The 19922-nt window shown below is 38.0% G+C and overlaps 1 protein-coding gene across 1 annotated transcript in view; it reads left to right on the top strand.

Annotated features, from left to right (window-relative positions):
- Positions 1 to 19922, top strand: part of RASGRF2 (Ras protein specific guanine nucleotide releasing factor 2) — a 90144-nt gene that overhangs the window by 32528 nt on the left and 37694 nt on the right. The window contains exons 3-8 of the mRNA XM_053475306.1: positions 9085 to 9191; positions 9889 to 10036; positions 11992 to 12081; positions 12915 to 13168; positions 15441 to 15520; positions 17528 to 17721. Of these exons, the coding sequence (XP_053331281.1) occupies positions 9085 to 9191; positions 9889 to 10036; positions 11992 to 12081; positions 12915 to 13168; positions 15441 to 15520; positions 17528 to 17721 (873 nt within the window). The remainder of the gene's footprint in view (positions 1 to 9084; positions 9192 to 9888; positions 10037 to 11991; positions 12082 to 12914; positions 13169 to 15440; positions 15521 to 17527; positions 17722 to 19922) is intronic.

Genomic DNA, 19922 nt, shown 5'->3' with positions numbered 1-19922 from the left:
GGTTTGACCCAGAGTCTCCAGGTAAAGTGCTAGTTCCCCAGGTTACTTTCCTCTTTCTCATGGGTCCTAGAAACCCTAGGGTCGGTTCTTTTTGTTTAACCCTTCAATTGGTTCTTTGACCTTGTTTGCCCAATGGCTAGTCCAGACCTGACAGATTAGATATTCATCTGGTCTGGTCAAGCAATGATTGTCAATCAGTTAGCAGCTGTTCTCTTACTACTAGCCTGCTACGACATAACACAGCTCGATGACATCACAGGGCACACTAGTGTTATATTATGGAATAGCTAGCTCTATAGTTGTAGATTGGTATGTTTGAGTGTTCTTGTCCATGACTAGCTAGAAAAATCCTGTAGCAAAAAAAAATAAATTGGGGGCATTTGATTTCTTTTCATTATATTGTTAAAAAAAAAACATCTGGTAGATCAAAAGTACTAAATGACTAGATCCTGTCCATGAAATACTTGCTATGTTTTATATTCAAGTAATGCGTATATATTGTTTTTGTACAAATACTGTATCGCCCCGATTATAGGCCACACTTTTCTCCCCTAATTTAAGTATGCAGTTCTGGGAGCCGGACAAGCAGCAGGGCTAGGGTGAACCTGAGTTTAATATATTAGAAAGTGTCATGTAAAAACATGTTTTTATATGACTGTTCCTTTAAAGTTCCTTTCAATTAATAATTAATTATATTTCCTGTTTTGTTTTCTGTTTCTATTCTATGACAACTTTGCATATTTCAATTGTTGACATTGATAAACACATTAGGAGTTATACTAAGTACAAATGCAAATCTGTTGCCAGCCTTCAAAAAAAAAAAAGATATGAGAAGATAAGGGAGATAAAGATGAGAGAAAAAAAGATAAATAGTTATTATGTCTATTTCTCTTAAGATAAACTCAGTTGAAAGGAGCCCAGAAGCAGAGTGTATACTTTTTATCCAAAATAAGTGGAATGTCTTGAAACATTACTTATCAGGCAGTGAGATATTGAGAATAAAGTCACAATTTGAAATATTACTTCCATAAAACAGTAGCACGTGTTTAATTCTATTAGAGATAAATAAAACGCTTTTGAATAATACGCCACTCTGTACAAATAGACTGGAGTTTTATTTTGCTGGAGATATTCATCTTATGAGCAAAGCTGCTTTTATGCCTCAGTTTGTATCTCTATCTCATTAATCCAGATAGCTTTATGTCTTTAAGCATTTCAATGATAAAGCCCACAGTAAGCAGTTAATATATAGATTGGAATTGATGGATGTCTTCACATTGGCAGCTGTATCAGATCTACACGGGTTCAGTAATCTGTTGTTTAAATTAGGAAAAATATCTGATCACTCATATTTGATAAATGATTATATAACTATTTATTTGGAGTATTCCTCATAACGATACAAAACTTCACTATATAACTGTCGCAAGGACGTATAGCTGCTCTGGCAACTGATACTCTCTTACATTACTATGTAGCCATGCAATGGAAGGGCACTAGAGTATTTAGTATAGTCAATAAAAGTTCCTTCTAGAAAAATATGAATCCTAGAAGCAATTCCCCTTGTCGGTACATTTTACAGTACAGGTTCGGCAGGAGATGCGGTTCTATAAGGGAGATATTTTCAGCACAGCCCTGTCTCATGAAGGTATTGGGGAGTTACTGGTATGGGTGACTAAACATTACCGGACGCCCCTGGGTTCTGTCATCTGTACTGGCAACCGCTCAGAACTCAGTCTCTTCCATCAGTGCCCTACCTGCCCTGCTTTTATTGATCTGGGGATATTTTTATTCATAGAACTTTGTAGAACCTCACTATAGCATATTATAGAACCTTATTCCCCACCAAGAGCCATTGGGCCAGTGCTTAAGTTCTTTTTTTATCCTATTCAGGCCAGTCAAGTTGTGAAATGTCAAATGAAAATGTTTTTAATAGATTCATTTAATACTTCCGAAAAAGGTTCAATGCTTTTTCTGGTAAACAGGTATTCAGTATTATAACAATTTGGCTTATGGTAATGTCGATAAGAACCATTCGGCCCATCTAGTCTGCCCATTATTTACAAACTAAGGACATGCATTGGCTTATTCCATGCATTGGGACACTGTATACATTTTTACCACTTCAGCTGGGAGGCTGTACTGTTCTTTCTTGTACTTTGTATTTAATAATGTATTTTAATGTTTCTGTTACCACTATATTATCCCCATCATACATACATGTTGACATGCCGAGTGTTTGGATGGTATACTTTTCTACTTTTTGGACAGTTCAAGTTTTAAATCTAATTGAAATTTTTCCTTCTGGGTCAACATATGTAGGTGATTGGAAGGGTTTAATATGTGTATTCTCAACCTCAGGAACTATGTAATTGGCACATAACAATTTGTTTCCACAAATATTGGCTCTGTCAACTGATATATGCATGTTTTATCCAATGACTGAAAAAACTTAATACAGATATAGTCCAATATATATCATGCCTTGTCCAGAACCCATAGACGCGTATGCCGTACACTCTATCTGAGACAAAGGGCAGTGTAATTAAAATGAGCCTCATTTTTTTAATGATCAACGTGCCATTGGAACACAGGAGTGATGGGAGTGATAAACAGCCTCTGTACACCTATGAAGATATTCCATTAAATATTTCCAGCTCTAATAGTCATTTACAACATTAACCCCGTCTGCGCTGTATTTCTCATCCATTTGATATTAATTTAAAGGACCAGAAAAAGTGACCCCCCCCAACTTTTAAACGGTAATGTATGTGTTAAGTGTGTTATTGAAAGCTTGCCAAGGAGTATACCGAGAGTGCTATTTATTATTTATAAATGAGTTATTTGGGCCGGTATACACATAAACATAATTTACACAACAATCACTCTTTTCTACTTACTGTTCGTAGAGCTGTTTGGTCTCCAAAGGCACATTGTGTGGGGAAACATAAGCACAATGTTTTATTTTATTTCATTTCATTTCCTAGCAGCTGGCTTCTCATGAATCTGAAGTACCGATTATAGGCTGAGTGTCGTTCCCCAAATGAGCTAATCTAGAATTTTAATTCTAATGAAATTTTTAAATGAAGGGATATAAATTGATAATGTAAACAATTACCTGTGCCATTTACAAATACAATTTAGATGAGGATATAATAATTGGATTTGCATGAAACATGTTAGCAGACATGTTTATTCTTGTGTATAGACAATAAAATGATATATTAGCTATTATAGACATGGTGCTTGGTCAGATACATTTAAAAGCATTGTTGCATACTAATTTTTACATGTTTAAAATTGACACACCTTGAGTCACATTATATATATAAATAATATTCCTTGGCCTCTATGTCATGTAAGGTCTTCTGTAAGGCTTAGTTCAGCAGTGTACTGTTAACCCTGGGAAATATTGCCCAAGTTTTGTTTTTTTACTAAAAGGAACAAACCATGCATTGTGCCCAAGCCTGGCTGTAATGTATGGCATACCAAATGGTCTATATAACATATTTATACGCATCTACAAGTACTATTTTGCATGGTTTTCACAGTATGGATCAGTGCACGTGTAGCTATTGTACAAGCATGTTTGATTGACGGCGTCTACTTTTCAATACATGTGAGGTGTGCGTTTTAAGAGGTGAGAGTGATATCCGGCTCAAGTGACAGGAGGCCCTGGTTATATTGCTTCAGTGATAAAGAAGTTGCTATTAGGTATTTCTCCTGGTCACACAGCTCCAGACCTGGCACAATTCCCGTTACCTCATTGTAGACAGCAGAACAGTTCACTACAAGATCTCACTGGCATCAAGAAATCCAGACTAATATATATAGAAAGTGTCAGTGGAAAGGGTCATGAGACCCATTGCAGAGCTTTTTCCTAACTGATAGATGATTGCAAGCCTCATAGACATAGTTCAGACTCCGGGTGACATCCTCCAGTCCCCTCCCAGCGTGTGCCCTGCAACATCAGTGGGACTGCCCATTGCCAGGTATGCTCATAGACAACGCATGTCACTGTCAGGTGTTACCCATTGTTCTAAAGTGAGTATGGACTGTATATCTTTTTTGGGACTTCCACTTTTGCGGTTACACATCGCTGCCCAAATATCATCACCAGGAGAGACTTTAACCTGCAGGAAAGCTTTCTGGACACGAGGAGAGAAATTGTGCAGAAAAGTGATTTTGATTGAAGCATCTGCGCAGTCTGAGGTCTAAAGGTCTAAGAAATACTACACATTGCTGGTTTTTACTTTATTTTGAATTTTAGAATCCCTACAATATTTCAACATGTTATGTGGATTTAGAAGAGGAATTATCATTGAGCTTCTATAAACAGGCATCTCGTGAAACACATTGATTCATATACAAAGGTTTTAGATTTAACCCTTGGGACTATATTTTTGTATTTAGGTGTTTTTCTGTTTGCTGATTAACTTACACTTTACAGGGTTAATTTTTATTGATACACATTTGATATCATCCAGTCACTTTTAGATCGCATTGCTATTTATTCCTTGTGCACCATCAAGGAGAAAGTAGTGTTTGTTTCACTTTATTTTTCCTTTTTAATTTTAATACATAACACACACAGAAAATAAGTTATTTCATAAATATCAAATGTGTCCTACCTTAACAAAGACATTACCGTTTTGGACCCAAAATTCTATTTCTCATTCCTAATTCCATCTGTGCCCATCTGTTCTATAAACTCAAAATATGTTATAATATATCACTTACGAGTTCTAGGGATGACAATAATATGTACAGAAACAACAGGAAGTGTGTTTTAAAGTATAATTGTAAATTATTTCTTTCAACCATCCTTGAATAAATAATAAATATTAGTAAGCGACAAAGTCACATGAAAATTCTCAGTAAAGTCCTGCCCTCGATGTACGCCTCTGATCATGCCTTCTTTAATCTTTTAAAACCTTCATGAAGATATATGCCATTGCGAAAACAATGTGCCCCAAAACCAAGGTTTCGATGTCAAATATATAAATAGGGCCTAATATATTTAACATTTTATATGATTAACATTATTACTAAATATATGTTTGGCATATGTTGATACTATTTGGTATTTTGGTCAGTAACAAGTTCAGTTGTCAGTTAAGTTAAAGGTTGACTAAAAGGATGTATTTTCTCCAAACCAGAAGGTCCGGAAACAAATTTCTTGTCCGGAAATGAACCTGACAAAAAGAAAATTAAAAACCTTAACTTGTCCAAACAGATTTTGGCCATTATGCACATTTTTAAAATATATATTGTTTTGTTTTCATAGAAATCATAACATTTGAGCATGGTAGGTAGCCATAAGTATTTGTGTTTAATCTAAAACACCTAAATTTGAAACCAGACACCTGTTTTACATGTTTTGCTTATTTGAAACACTTGGGAGAGCCAGATGACAAATATAGAGCTAACAATATATTTTTTTAGCTGAAGGGTACAGAGAATAACGGTAACAAACGGACTTTTGTGAAGTGTGTATATTATTGTGCTTTTAACAGGTATTTATGCTTTACATGAAGTCCTCATAAATATTTTTTAGCAGTTACTTGAAGCACCTAAAGGCCTTTCCAAAAGCAGTTCAATCTGTCAGCTTCGCAGTGTACTGCCTCGTAAGCAATCTATATAATAGGATATAACAATGTATCCTGTGGTTATATATAACCGGTTAAAAGGTTTCAGGAAACATTTTACAGACATCATACCTGCTAACAAATACATCGAAAAGCAGGGCAAATAAATGTCCAGTGATATAACTAATAATAAAAACACACCTATAAGAACCAGCACTGACATGTTATAGTATATTTATTTACTCCATCTCACTCTATGCCCTCTATATGGTGTCACAGGCAGGCAGAGGTCCAAGAGGAAAGGACCATGTGTGGCAGAGAAAGGAGTTATGATGCCTTTAAGCTTCTAATGAACTATGTTCATCCCTAGGGACAGCAATGTGTTCCACTTTACAGTTAGCCCAGAAGTTTGTGCTATGCTGTAGAGACCATTCAGGTTTAAAGGTATTTTAGGAACCCAATGACAACTTATACCTTGTAGCTCAAAGCCAGGGTGGACATAGCCTATATAAATATGAGTTAGGGAAAGAGGAGCTTAAAATGAGTTGAGAGAAGATTGCGTTAAAAAAAAAGGGGGAATAGTTTTAAAAGAGAAAGAGGAAACAGTAGACTAAAAGGAGAAGAAAAGAGACATGTGTTAAAAAAGAGTGGTCTAACACCCTTAAGGTCCAAAGGTAAATACCATCTATCTGCTACTTTGTCCATGCTGATGAATGTTTCATTGTGGCGTACACTTTTAAGGTCCAAGATGTTGATATAGCATAAGCTGCCATTAGAAAGAAAGCTCGTTTGAGCAGGGCTCTCCTCACCTGTTGTCTCTGTAAGTCAAACTGTTCCTGTGGAGTCCTCTATAACTTGGTGCATAACCACCACACCACTATTTTATGCGATGAAATGAGAAATAGCCCTGTTTACCCTTCGTCTTGCTCTGTCAACACCCTTCAACCAAGCCCCACACCCGGAAATAGGAAATAATTTCAGGAATGTCACATTCTTTGTCAGACCCAAACCCAACCAGTCCTTCAGAATCTGACTGAACAAGGCTCTGCCAACGGGACCCAAACATTTCTTAATACGAACGGCAAGGTGTACACCAACACCGTCCAGACCCCAATTCCTGCCGGCCCAACACACACAAATCACCCACTAAAATAACGGGTTATATGTCTCAAAATGGACATAAGAAATTGCACAACACAAGTAAGGATAAACATAAAAATACCTTCCCCAATGAAAAACTAACAGCCGAAAACAATTGGGTGTGCAGGCAGCAACCCAAACGCAGACTCGATGTTGGTTTTAGCCATAACAGCTGAATACCCAGCCCCCCCGAAGTAACTGCACTGCCCTGTCAAATGAAGTATAAGAGACCTTACATAACAGCCTATCTATGCCATCATTTACAGATCCCCCTTTTGGAAAAGATAGATTCTTAGGGGTTAACCCCCAGCGGTGACACCATCAAATCGGCCAATGGCAACTCTGGAAAGGGGTCAGATAGCCAGCCCATACCCACCTGTTTCCAGAACTTAGCTGCTCTCACATGGGATTGTTCCAAGGCAGATTTCAAATTCATAGCTACAAAACCCCTAATCTCACCCTCAAACGGACTTTTGAACCCATAATGAAAACCACTCTCCAAATTTGATACTGCCTTCCTGTACACCATAGTCATTGAGCCACGGGTTCCCTTGACTCGTTGCTCCTCCCTTTCAATTCTTGGGCCTTTGAAAACATCTAGTTTAGGGGGGGTTTCCACCACACCCTGTACACTCATACCTGTACTTGCAGGCAGTGCCCCAGAGGTAGTTATTTTCATTATACTGCCAGCACACCCGTTTTTATTTTTAACTCCCTCATTTGAACCTGACCTTGCATTGGCATGAAAGGAGTGATTAATTCTTTGTATGGGCGCCAAGGCTATATCCTTCTGTTTGCAACAGATTGATGGGCCAACCTCCTTCCTTTGGCAAAACTGCTTATCCTACCTAAGCCGACAAACACCCCCTTACACCCGGTGTGCCTCGCCTATACTTAATAACAGAACCGCACTAAGCAATGTTCTGAATTCTTTTCCCCAATGACACTGGTCAGGGTGGCAAAGACCTGAAGCCAGTTCGCAAAGGTCCTTGACATTAGGCAATATCGTCTTTTTTAATTGTCCTCTTTTTTAGAATCATCCGCCCTAGCTGCCTTATCCAAATTAAATTTTTCAAGTGGCAAAATGGAGAATAGGAGGGAGAATTTTACATTCAATATTTTCTCCTCACATCTTTAAGCCCCCAGCAGGCCCTCAAGGGAAACATAAACAGAATCAGACAGGCAGGTTAAATACCGTAATTTTTTGCTTCCCAGCTACTGTCTCAAGAGCTGCACTGCTACAAAGTAGAACGATTACCCGAGCTTGACCTTTGTCCACTACCCTCCCTTCCCCAACTGCGGCTGCCGCTTGCCCTGGCTCCTCCACAGCCGTCTGGACTGCTGACCAGCAGATGACACGCCAAGTACCCCATAGCCACTCCATACCTCCAATGGTGCCTTTTCTTGCTGCTGTGCCTGTGGTGTATGCATGCTGTCCTCCCATTTTTTAATCAAAACATGTTGGTGCTCCCATCTAATGTAACTGCAATAATGCTGTTAATCATCGATGGACCTCACCTGGTGTTGATTGCAACCTTAATTGTAAAGAAAGTGTCCCACTCCTTCAAATCCTAATATTAATACAAAACCCAAGAGAGGTATCTTCCTTAAAGGGTATCCTGCCGATTACTCCACCAAAAAGCGTTTGATCTACTGTAGGTACTTGTTTCATATATACCGGTATATATGCTATGTATATATAAATCCCTTATAATACATATTAAGAGTTGGGGAGTGCTTTGTGTTGTCACTTGTTTGGGAGAGGTAATAATAAAATTGGATTGTGCTGCTTTATAGCTCAAACTGAAGACAGCAATGATACCAGAAGAGGGTTTTCTATTATGTGTGAGGAGTGTGTAATTACCACCAGTGCCCTGTCTTATTTTTGGTGGTCGGTCTGGTGTTCATCTGTCCGCTTTGCAATTCAATTTACATCGTAGTTTCAATATCCTTTTTTTTTTTAAGGATAAACATTTTAACTTTTTGATTGTTAGTGCTAAAATCCATTTATCTACTTTATTCTGCTGAGAAAACCCATTGCTGCGATCAAAATGGAGCAACCTTCTAATTAAAAATATCTGTTAGACATATACAGTGTATTGTATAATAAGAGCCCCCAGTTCACCCAATGACCTTTGGAAAAAGGCATAGAAGGATATTTTACATTTACTGAATTTGTTAACCTGTCTCTAACCTAACACAAAATATTGACAGCTTATCGTTTTTTTAATGCTGTGATATTTAATGTCAAGTTTGTTTACAGGCAATGAACCACTATCCTGCCTTATATATCGTCTAGCATGCTAAAAAGAACATATGAATAATAATAATCATCTTTACTGTATGATTTCCGCAGCACTATTTTACGGTGACGTTCGGCCATGAAGGGCAGAAGCCCCTGGAGCTGCGATGCGAGGAGGAATGTGACCGTGACGAGTGGGTGGAAGCTATTCACCAAGCAAGGTAAATGGCACAAATAAACATTGACCTTTTATTGTAATATCCTCCCGGAGTGTTGTAGTTTCACCGAACCATCCTCATACGTACAATTTGAACAGATATGAACTACATTTATGACGATTAGGAAGCAAAAACATGGGAAGTATACTTTATACATTTATATAAATAAACCGTCTACATGACGTAGGTTTACTACAGTTACTCTTTTCACTCTATGGCTCTGGGGTTTATTCTCTAAAGGGAGAGTTTGCAGGAGAGATGTGGCTTTAATTCCTTCACTAAACTGTTCATTATGAAGGGCCAACACTTGCAGGGTCTTTCGGCAAGAAGGGCTGCTTCGGCCCTGTATAATGTGTAATTTAATGTGCAAGGAGACATTAAATAAATCTCTTGAATTTATTTGTGCATTGTACAGGGCCAAACGAGTTCTTCCTGTAGCAGAAGCATACTAGGGATCACGTTTAATAAAGATTCAGTTAGTGCCCACCTACAAATTGTTCTGTGTTTTGTTACGTTTAATCAAATGATTCCCAAATAGTTTCCTGCCTTGTGTCTGTGGCATATGATTCAACCCTGTAGGGATCCGTATTATACACTCTCGCTCCACATTCAGGATCACGTCTATTGCTATCCAAGTAAATGCATTAAGTCAACTGCAAATAAAATGGTAAATAACCGAGCAGTGTCTCTTGTATCGTAGTTATTCGGACATCCTCATAGAGAGAGAGGTGTTAATGCAGAAGTATATTCATTTGGTGCAAATTGTAGAAACGGAGAAAATTTCAGCTAATCAACTGCGGCAACAGCTTGAAGATCAAGATACGGAAATTGAAAGACTGAAGTCAGAGGTATGTCATTAATTTACTGGTTATGCTAAAAATCCGAAAATTCTTCATCTACCTGTTAGTACTCATAATATAGATGCAGGTAATTTACACAGGGCCTACAGCAATGCCTCGTCCAATCTACCCACTTTGTGGATGTGCACATATTGTTTGACCGTAGGGGGCATTCCTTTGCATAGAGCTACATTTTACTCAGCTCAGCTGCCTGGAGGTTCAGCACCCACCAGTTCACTGGGAAGCAGTAGGGCTTTCCCACCCTACCAATGACCACCATGGATCTGATGGCCCTACACGGGTCCAGGAGCTTACCCCCTGGTACTGTCACACCTGTTACTGTATTATTGAGAAGTAAAATGCAAAGTCATAGAGCAACACACTGAGATACCACAAACGATGCATATGCCTGTGCGCAAGGACTAGTTGGAAAGATGCCACTGATGATTAGATGTAGGGGACCAAAAGCCCTGATGGTACATATTACAGCCATAAGGCTTCCTCACTGTTTTTTTTTTTAAATCTTCACTGTGCGGTTTTCTGATTTACCATCTTGCATTAATACCAAATGCGATTTTAAGAAGCATTTATATACATTCTCAGATTACCTTCCTGTTGGGAAATATGCATAATATTTCTGTAATGAAAAAATCTATTATTTGCATGGGTGAAGAGGCCCTAAGAGTAAATTCAGATACACAGTTTCCTAATTGTTTATACTGGGAATAATCTTGAAGTCCATTTACAAAGTCATTTCAGATGATGGTTTAGTTATCAATATGCTTATGTTCTACACTGGACTCATGAAATATTAACAAATGAAATATGAGGATTCATGGGAAGTCAAAATGGATGTCTCCCAAGGGCCCCGTGTATTATGAAATTTCCATGGCAACCCAGTGGAAAGGCATGGGAGACACAGTTGTTATCTCTCTTCTAGTATGGATTTTGCTTTGGTTACTGAATGGAATATTATAAAATGTTAAGAAGACTTAGAAGCAAAATTGCATTTATCCTCTGTGATAAATTCATAATAGCATCATGCTAGTACTAGAGACAGCAGGGCTCATCTTCCTTTAATATAGGCAAGGGAAGCTTAACGCCGGAACACATGGAGCAATTGCTCCAGTGCCCCGCTGTTTTGATGAGTCTATGTGTGTGTGTGGAGAGCAGAACAGAAGTTAGAAACTGGATGAAAAATGTAAAAGGCAGAAGATAAAAGAAAAAAGGCAAAGAAGATAGAAAAAGTGAGGAAAAGATGTCAACAACTGAGGTGCAAATAAAGAGATAGGGCAAAAGAAATTTCCAAAGGGGGAGGAAAGAATAGAACAAAAGGGAAAAATGACAGCAAGAGGTAGGCAGAAAACAAACAAAAAAAAGAGTTAAAAAGCCAGGAAATCCAGAGGAGGGGTCCTTCCTGTGTAATTGCTTCAGGTCCCAAAGACCATTAATCCGGCCTTGGATATAGGGTATACTATGATGATAATCATTTCCCTGCAGTGCATATACATATCAGCAGTCCTGATATTAAGACCATCCCGACAGCAGGATTTGTCTTCTGATGAATGTACAACTTTTACAACATTCACACATGGCTTCTCCATTTTGGCATTATTTTTGTTGAATAAATCATGAAGTGGTTTAATGTCATGTATTGTTGTTCATCTGAAGTTGTATACACCTAATTTTTAGACCTGCTAAGTAGCAGATGATTGTTATTATGTCCTGATATGTAAAACCATAGAATTCAAAGATAGAATACTTTATTTTTCACAAGACTAGTCCAATATAACCACAATCAAACACCGCTTTAACCATGTAGCAGTAATGGTAGTAATGTAATGTCGTCCTTGATAGTTAAAGGTTTAATATTGGATTGTGTAGTATGGATTTCTATTTAGTCCTTGCATATCAATTTTCATTCAAGGTTGAGATTTGTATAACAGGAATGTTTTCTTTGCTAGATTATAGCACTCAATAAAACAAAGGAACGGATGCGTCCCTACCATATTAACAATGAAGATGAAGATCCAGACATCAAGAAGATCAAAAAGGTGATCAGAAAAGATCAGCCCTATTTTGGAAGCTTAACTACCAGTTATTTGATGTGAAATTTAAATACATTTCCTGTAACTGAATATGATTTCCCTTTCTTGTTAATACATTTCATTCATCCAGTTAATTCATCTGGCTCATTGACACAAAATGTGCCTTTCAAAGGAGAACTCTCCAATTAAATTTTCTGTGGATAAAATACATGTACATCAGTTCTGATATCAAAAGACCTGGATTTTATTGGTAAAATAACATGAAGCATGTTTTAGAGTTTTAATGAGAGAACAATATGAAAGGCCTTCTAATGTAGTCTATGGAGGCTGTGCTAAGCCTACATAGCTTAAATATGCTGAGTGGGGAGATTTCTCTTGAAACTGGCCTATTGTGGAGTGGGACACTGGGGCATTGATCGAGCAAGAGGGTGATATGCCCCAGGTTTTGTAGTAGGGGACTGCTGGCCCCGCGTACCTGCAGGCCAAGGCCAAGATACGTCACTGGATGTCTTATCTCGCTAGCCAGTCCACTAACATATCCTGGTGCTTAACTGTAGGAATGGCAGCCATGAAGGGGGTGGTTGGGGGAGATGCCCAGGTCATGCATAGGGCAACTCTGAAGATACCTATAAATTAAGATGGGAGACCCCAGTGAGCTTCTTCTTACTGATTTAGCTATACATTATACAGAGCCAGTTCAGCCATGTTTGCAGAGTTTGCAAGCTCCCTCTTCTGTGGATAGACCTCTGTGTACTTTAAATAGAATTTCACATTAGTGAATTCTGCCATTATCACATTGTAATTCAGAGTTACATTTCCAGTATTGCGTTTCCCTGTAGGTTCAGAGCTTTATGCGTGGTTGGCTGTGCAGAAGAAAGTGGAAGACAATTGTTCAAGATTACATATGTTCTCCACACGCAGAAAGCATGAGGAAGAGAAATCAAATTGTCTTTAACATGGTTGAAGCTGAGGCAGAGTATGTCCATCAGCTCTACATCTTGGTCAACTGCTTCCTGCGGCCTTTGAGAATGGCGGCTAGCTCTAAGAAGCCTCCTATCAGCCACGATGATGTAAGCAGTATTTTCCTCAACAGGTAAATAGTTTACTTTATTCTTATGAATGACATGATGTATATGAATCTATTAAAGTGCCGTACACCACAGAGTCTGACCATAAGTGGATGAACTGAAAGTTCTGGTGGATTTATAGCTCTAATACTGTTCTATGTGTAAAAAATCTCTGAGCCATCAGTATTTAAGGCTGTGACAACAAATCTCAACCTTTGCTATTGCCACAGTCCTAGTTAACTGTTTTAACTCTTTTAACTGGGGAAGGTGTGATTTATAAAGTTCTTTTATATAGGAAATTTCCTCTGAAATGTCACAGCCAAAGGAACTGTTCATTATTGTCTTGGTTTTTGGCTGTCACTTTGCCCAACTGTTAGGAACAATGTGAATTGGATGAAGAAATAAAAAAATCCAGGCACATATATATAAACATTTCTTTGACATTATTGTGGACAAAGTTTGTTAGCTCATCTATCATTTCAAGGCATCCCTTAAAAAAAATAATGAAAGTGGGCAAGCCAGCCGGGGGTTTAGCAAACAAGAACCAAGCTATAACCCCTGCCCAAACTGGACTCACCCCCACCTCACATACAAAACAGAAAGTCCTTTCAAAGGACGAGCACAAGCACCAAAATACTGCAAGCACTTCAGCGGATGCAAAAACATCAGAAAAGATGAATGGTCAATCAAATAAATGAAGGAACGTCACTGTCCTTATAATGACACACTATAACACTCTATAACACTCTGCTTGGCATGTGTTCAAGGAAATCAGGAAAAATGATGAAATAGGGCATAAATACTCTTACAAAAATATCTTGAAAAGCACTTACTAAATAAGTTGGATCTTCTTCACTGGTGCCTTCAAAAAGACATAAAAGAGAAACTAATTATTTAATAAAATGAAAATATTTCTTCAAACAGATAAAATGTACTTGCAGAATAAAAGATAAAAAGTCCTAGCAAATAAAACTCTTCGCCTAGTCCAATAGCAAAGAAAAACCATCACCCAATCCCACTGCCGCTACGTGTCCAGGTCGAACCTGTTTGTTGAGTTGGGTAGAGTAAGCATTATCCAGCCTTATGCGCACGCCTTATCTTCAGGATAGTCTTATGCCTGTCCTATGCATGCCTAAATTCCCTCATTGCATTATCTGCATCCATTGAAGGGTAGTTTCACTGATCTATCACCCTCTTAGTAAACACTTTTCACAATGTACCGGTATTTAAGCATTCTGACCCTTTCATTTAAGACTATGACCTTGCCATAACATGTCTTTCTTTGAAATGTGCACCCCACTTATACTCTGTTGAAACCCCTTTACGTATCCATACAGTATTCATACGGGTTATATATTGTGTACCCGGTTTCTGAGGTTATTATGCCTTTTAGAATATGTGTTTACAGCTCTGTATGTATTTCTTCCCTTACATATTGCAATATGGCATCATTTCTTTCTTGGGATATAGAAATGAATTACAGCAATAATAAACCAGGTAGAAAAAAATTGAATTTATTGTAGCTGATTTGATTCATATGGATGGTATTTGTTTATTAGAAGCTCTAATCTAGTTTCAAGAAGGAATATAACAATAATTTCCCATAATGATGATGAATCTCTTAGAAAAAAAAATAATACGCTTTAGGTGTGTATTGAGTTTTCTAGAGATACTGTTGACATGAAAAAATCTTTAAAAGAAGTCTGCTGCCCTAAACAGCCTCACCAAGCATGAATACGTACCTAACCTTCACTAACCACTTGGAGAAGCGTTCTTAACACAATGCCGCGTGCTGCTCCCAACGTTCTCTGTGCCAGTTTTGGCTGCTAAGCCTTTCTCTACATATGTTCATGTGAGCCTAGAGGCGAGTGCCTGCGCATGCGCTCAGCTGAGCTTGGGGTATGTTTGATGGAACTCATCATAGGCAAGGCAAGTAGCTGGGTGGCAGGGAAATGGAGCAAATGCATATAGGTGGTTCTGATTCATTTAAATGCAAAAATAGCCCCCTGGCCTGTTTCTGGAACCCCCTCACCCCACTGTGTACCACCTGTGTAGAGAGGAGGTTGCATCTCCTATCTCTGTGATGTGATGGCTGCAGACCTTGGGAAGTATGTCCAAACCCATAATTGAGCTAAAATGTATTATGGATTATTTTTGTAATTATTTGAAAATGAAAATTGTTATTGTGTTTGAGTTTTCTGTTTCCTGAAGGCAGTTCTATTTGATTTTGAAAAAAATAAGTTAGTCGATTATAATACAAATATTGGTGTTTTGTTAATCACATTTTGTCTTTCTTAGTGAAACCATTATGTTTCTTCATGAGATATTTCACCAGGGATTGAAAGCAAGAATCACTAATTGGCCTACATTAATCTTAGGTACGTATGTCTTTTTGTTAACCCTATTAATTATGGATGAATAGAATGTGAACCGTCCAAATGGAAAGGTTATAACATAAATTACTGAGATGCATACAAGGCTCTTTGATGTTCTAGATCTCCACATTTTGAAGTATTCCTTGTCTAGGATGCATTACTTTTTAATAAGTGTAAATTATATATCATCAACCCCGTCTATTAATAATTAGTTACTATAAGAATATTAGTTTTGTATCGGCCAATTGTGATACTTGAAGTACGTCTTCAGAACCAGTTAATGAGACACTATAGATTTTAATCCACGAGACCTCAATCGTTTCCTAAATTATTATATATATGCATTTATATTATAAACAAGTGCAATTATAGCAAAATAGTCCCAATTATTAAACACTGGAAAAAAATATTGTCTTCTACAACTTCAGAATAGTTTTGGACTCCAAGAACCACCTCCTCTACTATGTGCCAGAAAATAAATTTTCCAATTTTAAGTGGCTTATTATTCTTCACACAGATATACATACATTCCTTCACATAAAGTGCTGTGTACAAGTTAGGGTGACACGTTTAGGCTTGGGGGGGAGCAGGAACAGGCACATTTGGACGCTTTGCCCCCCCAGTAACATACACACTCACTATTATACATGTGCACACTCACTATAACACACTCTGACATACACTAAAACATGCTCACTCTATCAGTCACATCTCACACTTACCTTTCCTGGAGCCTTTCCTTATTGCTGCTTGCGTGACCTCGATGCACTTCCGCCTCCACGAGTTGACTACCCCTATTTTAGAAATGTTAAGCGATCGCCTCTCTTCCCAGGCCAGCTCCCCCTGGCCATTACAGGAAATTAAATACATTTAGTTTGTTACAGCCATGTTTATATTTTGGTACTTTTCCACTTAGACAAAACACTTATTGCACCCACTAGCACGTTATGCAAATAAAAATTAGCAGATCTGTCATTGTAATAAGCCTTCTAAAGGATAACTTTTCTATTGCATGACCTATCAGAACACGCATTAGTGCCATACGACAGTAAAGTATTCCCAGAAAAATGTTACTTTGGTAAAGAATTAAGTCTGGGAATGGATTGGGTATGAAACTGTATTAGTTTCTAAGTGCTGCATTTAGTTGCAAAAGGGTTAAATCCAGCAGAGTAGGTGGAAGAGCTACACATATTGTGGGTAATGCAGTAATAATAGGTTTTTTTATAACGTTAGATAATAATCTGAAGATCTACATTGTGGGTGTTCATACAGCGTGTTCTGGAAGCAATCACAGAATATGATTACTTGAGTTATATGTGTTAAGTAGAAGCTCTTTGCAGTTGGTGATCTTATTTTAAAGAATAGCTTAATGTGTGGTATTTTAATGAAAAGTTTGAAAATGGCCCTTCACCTGACATAGCACTAAAATACTGTCTGTGTGTATATATATATATATATATATATATATATATATCTTTTTAATTGGTCGTTGGATTGATACAGCCTCAATTACAGGTAACTAAAAATATACACTGGAGAACAAGGACATTTCTAGCTGTAACATAATTGCTAAACGTTGTCTTATGATCGATTAGCCTTTTAAAGTTAAACGTGGATTAGTGAACACAACGTGCCATTGGAACACGGGAGTGATGGGAGTGATAAAGGGCCTCTGTACATGAAGCTATTCCGTTAAAATTCAACCGTTTCCAGCTACAATGCGTCAGCAACCTCTACGCTGTCTTTCTTATAAACTTTGTGTTATTTTAATGCAGAAAAAGTAAAAACACCATGACATGTCTAAGTGACCTCAAACTTTTGAACAGCGGTGTATAGAGAAGAATAGTTTGTGTGTAAAAGCTTAGTTATTGCAAATTCTAAATGTTATGTTTTCAGCAGTCATCCTCCTTCTGCTTGTTAGAGAATGGGCAACTGCATATGTCAGTCTGTTGGCTTATGCTACGAGAAAAATGAATCACTATTAAAATCCTGTCTCATTATTGTATTCAGCGGACTTGTTTGATATTCTGCTACCAATGCTGAACATCTACCAAGAATTTGTTCGGAACCATCAGTATAGTCTGCAAGTGCTGGCAAACTGTAAGCAAAACCGAGATTTTGACAAACTACTCAAGCAGTACGAAGCAAACCCGGCTTGTGAAGGGAGGATGCTGGAGACGTTTTTGACCTATCCTATGTTCCAGGTACAGTTCTGTCTCTTTGTATAATCACCTTTAAACTGTCATAGACTAAATTATGTATCCGAGAGCAATTATTGTAGGCCCTCGCAAGGCAAGGAATTTTATCTGTCGAGATATTGTTACTAGCCTGCTCGTTGTAAGCAATAGAAATGAAAAGGTTTCGTGCCCTCTGTAGCGTCCCTGAAAGTGCCGTGGTAGGGGTCAGGCAGGGAAGTCTAATATTTGTAACTATGTGTGTGATAATGGTCTCTCTTGCCACAGTGTGTAATAACAAAATGTTATATATTATCAGTAGTGGATCTTGCCATCGCCACACTTGAAGTGTAGTCCAAAAAATGTAATATGCCAGTGGGTCGTAGGCTGAATACTACTCACCTTATTGACATTAGAATGAATGTATATTGACTACTGTTAATATATATTTCATTATATAAGCAGCACAAGTAGTGCCCATAATAATCTGGATTTACAGTATTAAAATGTGATGTGGGCCCAGCTTAAACAAGCACACAATCGTGAACTTAAACTTATTGCGGGCTGAGTCTGCTTCCATACATGTCCTAGGCAGTGACCTAAGTCACTTGGTGGGTGATCCAAGATACGGGACAAGATAGCAAATCAGACTTTTATATGGATATGTTTCGGTGTTGCAAACATACATCCCAAGTGTCTCTCTCAAGGAGGGACAGTCCCTCCTATGGACACTTTTCCATCTGTCCCCGATTGTGCTGAGTCTAAGCAGTTCCACAGCCCTAAACTGTAAAAATAGAACATCTTACTCTTCTTCTACAAAACTTGCTAAAAAAAATCACATGCAAAGCCCGTCATTAGCCACTCCACTGACTGCACCCCCTATTACAGAAACGTACCTCTGTAATATGAGATATGATTAAGCGTCTTCCATTACTTTCAGATAGTTTAACAATTCATCCAAGCTTTTTGAGGTATAAGACCAGCTGAACGGTTGACTTTTCTTGGAGTTAGGTGCTCTGTGTTAAGTGCTATGGGAATTAGCAGCTGCGAAACCGATTATTAACAGACATTTATATTTTCTTCCTGTACATTCACCCTAGCGGTTTAATTGTTTGGTAATGCCAGTTGTCATGCTGAGCAGATAAATGCGTGTCTTCTACACAAAGAGACCCGACCCTGTATAATTGTCTGTCTTTGGGCAAACTGATAAACGTTACCATGGTAATACTGGCTGTCTTCAGAACATATTGTACGAGACCAAATAGAATTATCTAATAACAGCTGATAACACGATGGCAGGATTGTGCAAAAAGAATGATGATTCCCCTCTGGATATTTTAACTTGTTCATAAACCCTCCTTTTGCAGGTTGTATGGGATCCTTCATAATGGGAGTATGTACAAGGAGAAATTCTGGTGCTAAGTTGTAAAAGGAAGGCAGTCTCTATAGCAACCAGTGGAGCATTCTGCGCTGATTGCTTTGCGTTTAGCACCTTTTCACTAGAATTTCTTTTGTAACACGTACCCCATTATTTCACATATTTTTGGTAGCAGGCCTCATTTTCCTCCTTGATTGACGGCATGTTTTTCGTTAAAGTATATTAATCTCCCACTTGCCTTAAGAGGTTTTTCTTTGTATGTTAAGCCTGAACATTTATTTTTTTTATGTTATGTCCTCCACATCTCTCATTCAGCTGCTCAGTAACTCTCTTTTAGGAAGATACTACATGACGCAGCTAAAAAGTTAATACACGGTTACTTACAAATGGTGAGGATTTGGGAATGCGGTGCTGTAAGCGATGCCAAGTGCCATCACACAATTGTGCATGAATGAATTATCATAGAAATCATTAATAGAGGATTAGAGCAATGCATTCCTTCACTGAAATCAGCGTTAGCTTTAAAAGGAAATAATACCCAAGACTATAATAAAATATAATGGGGAACAAACACATGCCAAAGCTGGAACATCGCAATTATGATTAAGTGAGCGTCTTTTCTAGCTGAATACAAATGAGGTAGATTTTCATATTCCTACTTTTAAAGCATAACAAGATTGGGGCGCCCAAGTGATACAAATGCTATTCATTTTATACATCATAATAAATGATTCTACCAAAGCTTCCTGTCATGTGATGGCAAAGAAACAGGACGGGCTAATTTTCTAAAACAAAATCACTTGGGTCAGTATGATGTCCATGATGTACCTCTGTTGCCATACCAGCACTAAAT

Source organism: Spea bombifrons, chromosome 1, assembly GCF_027358695.1.
Source record: "Spea bombifrons isolate aSpeBom1 chromosome 1, aSpeBom1.2.pri, whole genome shotgun sequence".
NCBI classification, from domain to species: domain Eukaryota; kingdom Metazoa; phylum Chordata; class Amphibia; order Anura; family Pelobatidae; genus Spea; species Spea bombifrons.
Note: the sequence above shows the minus strand (reverse complement) of the source record. Positions and strands in the feature narration are given on the sequence as shown.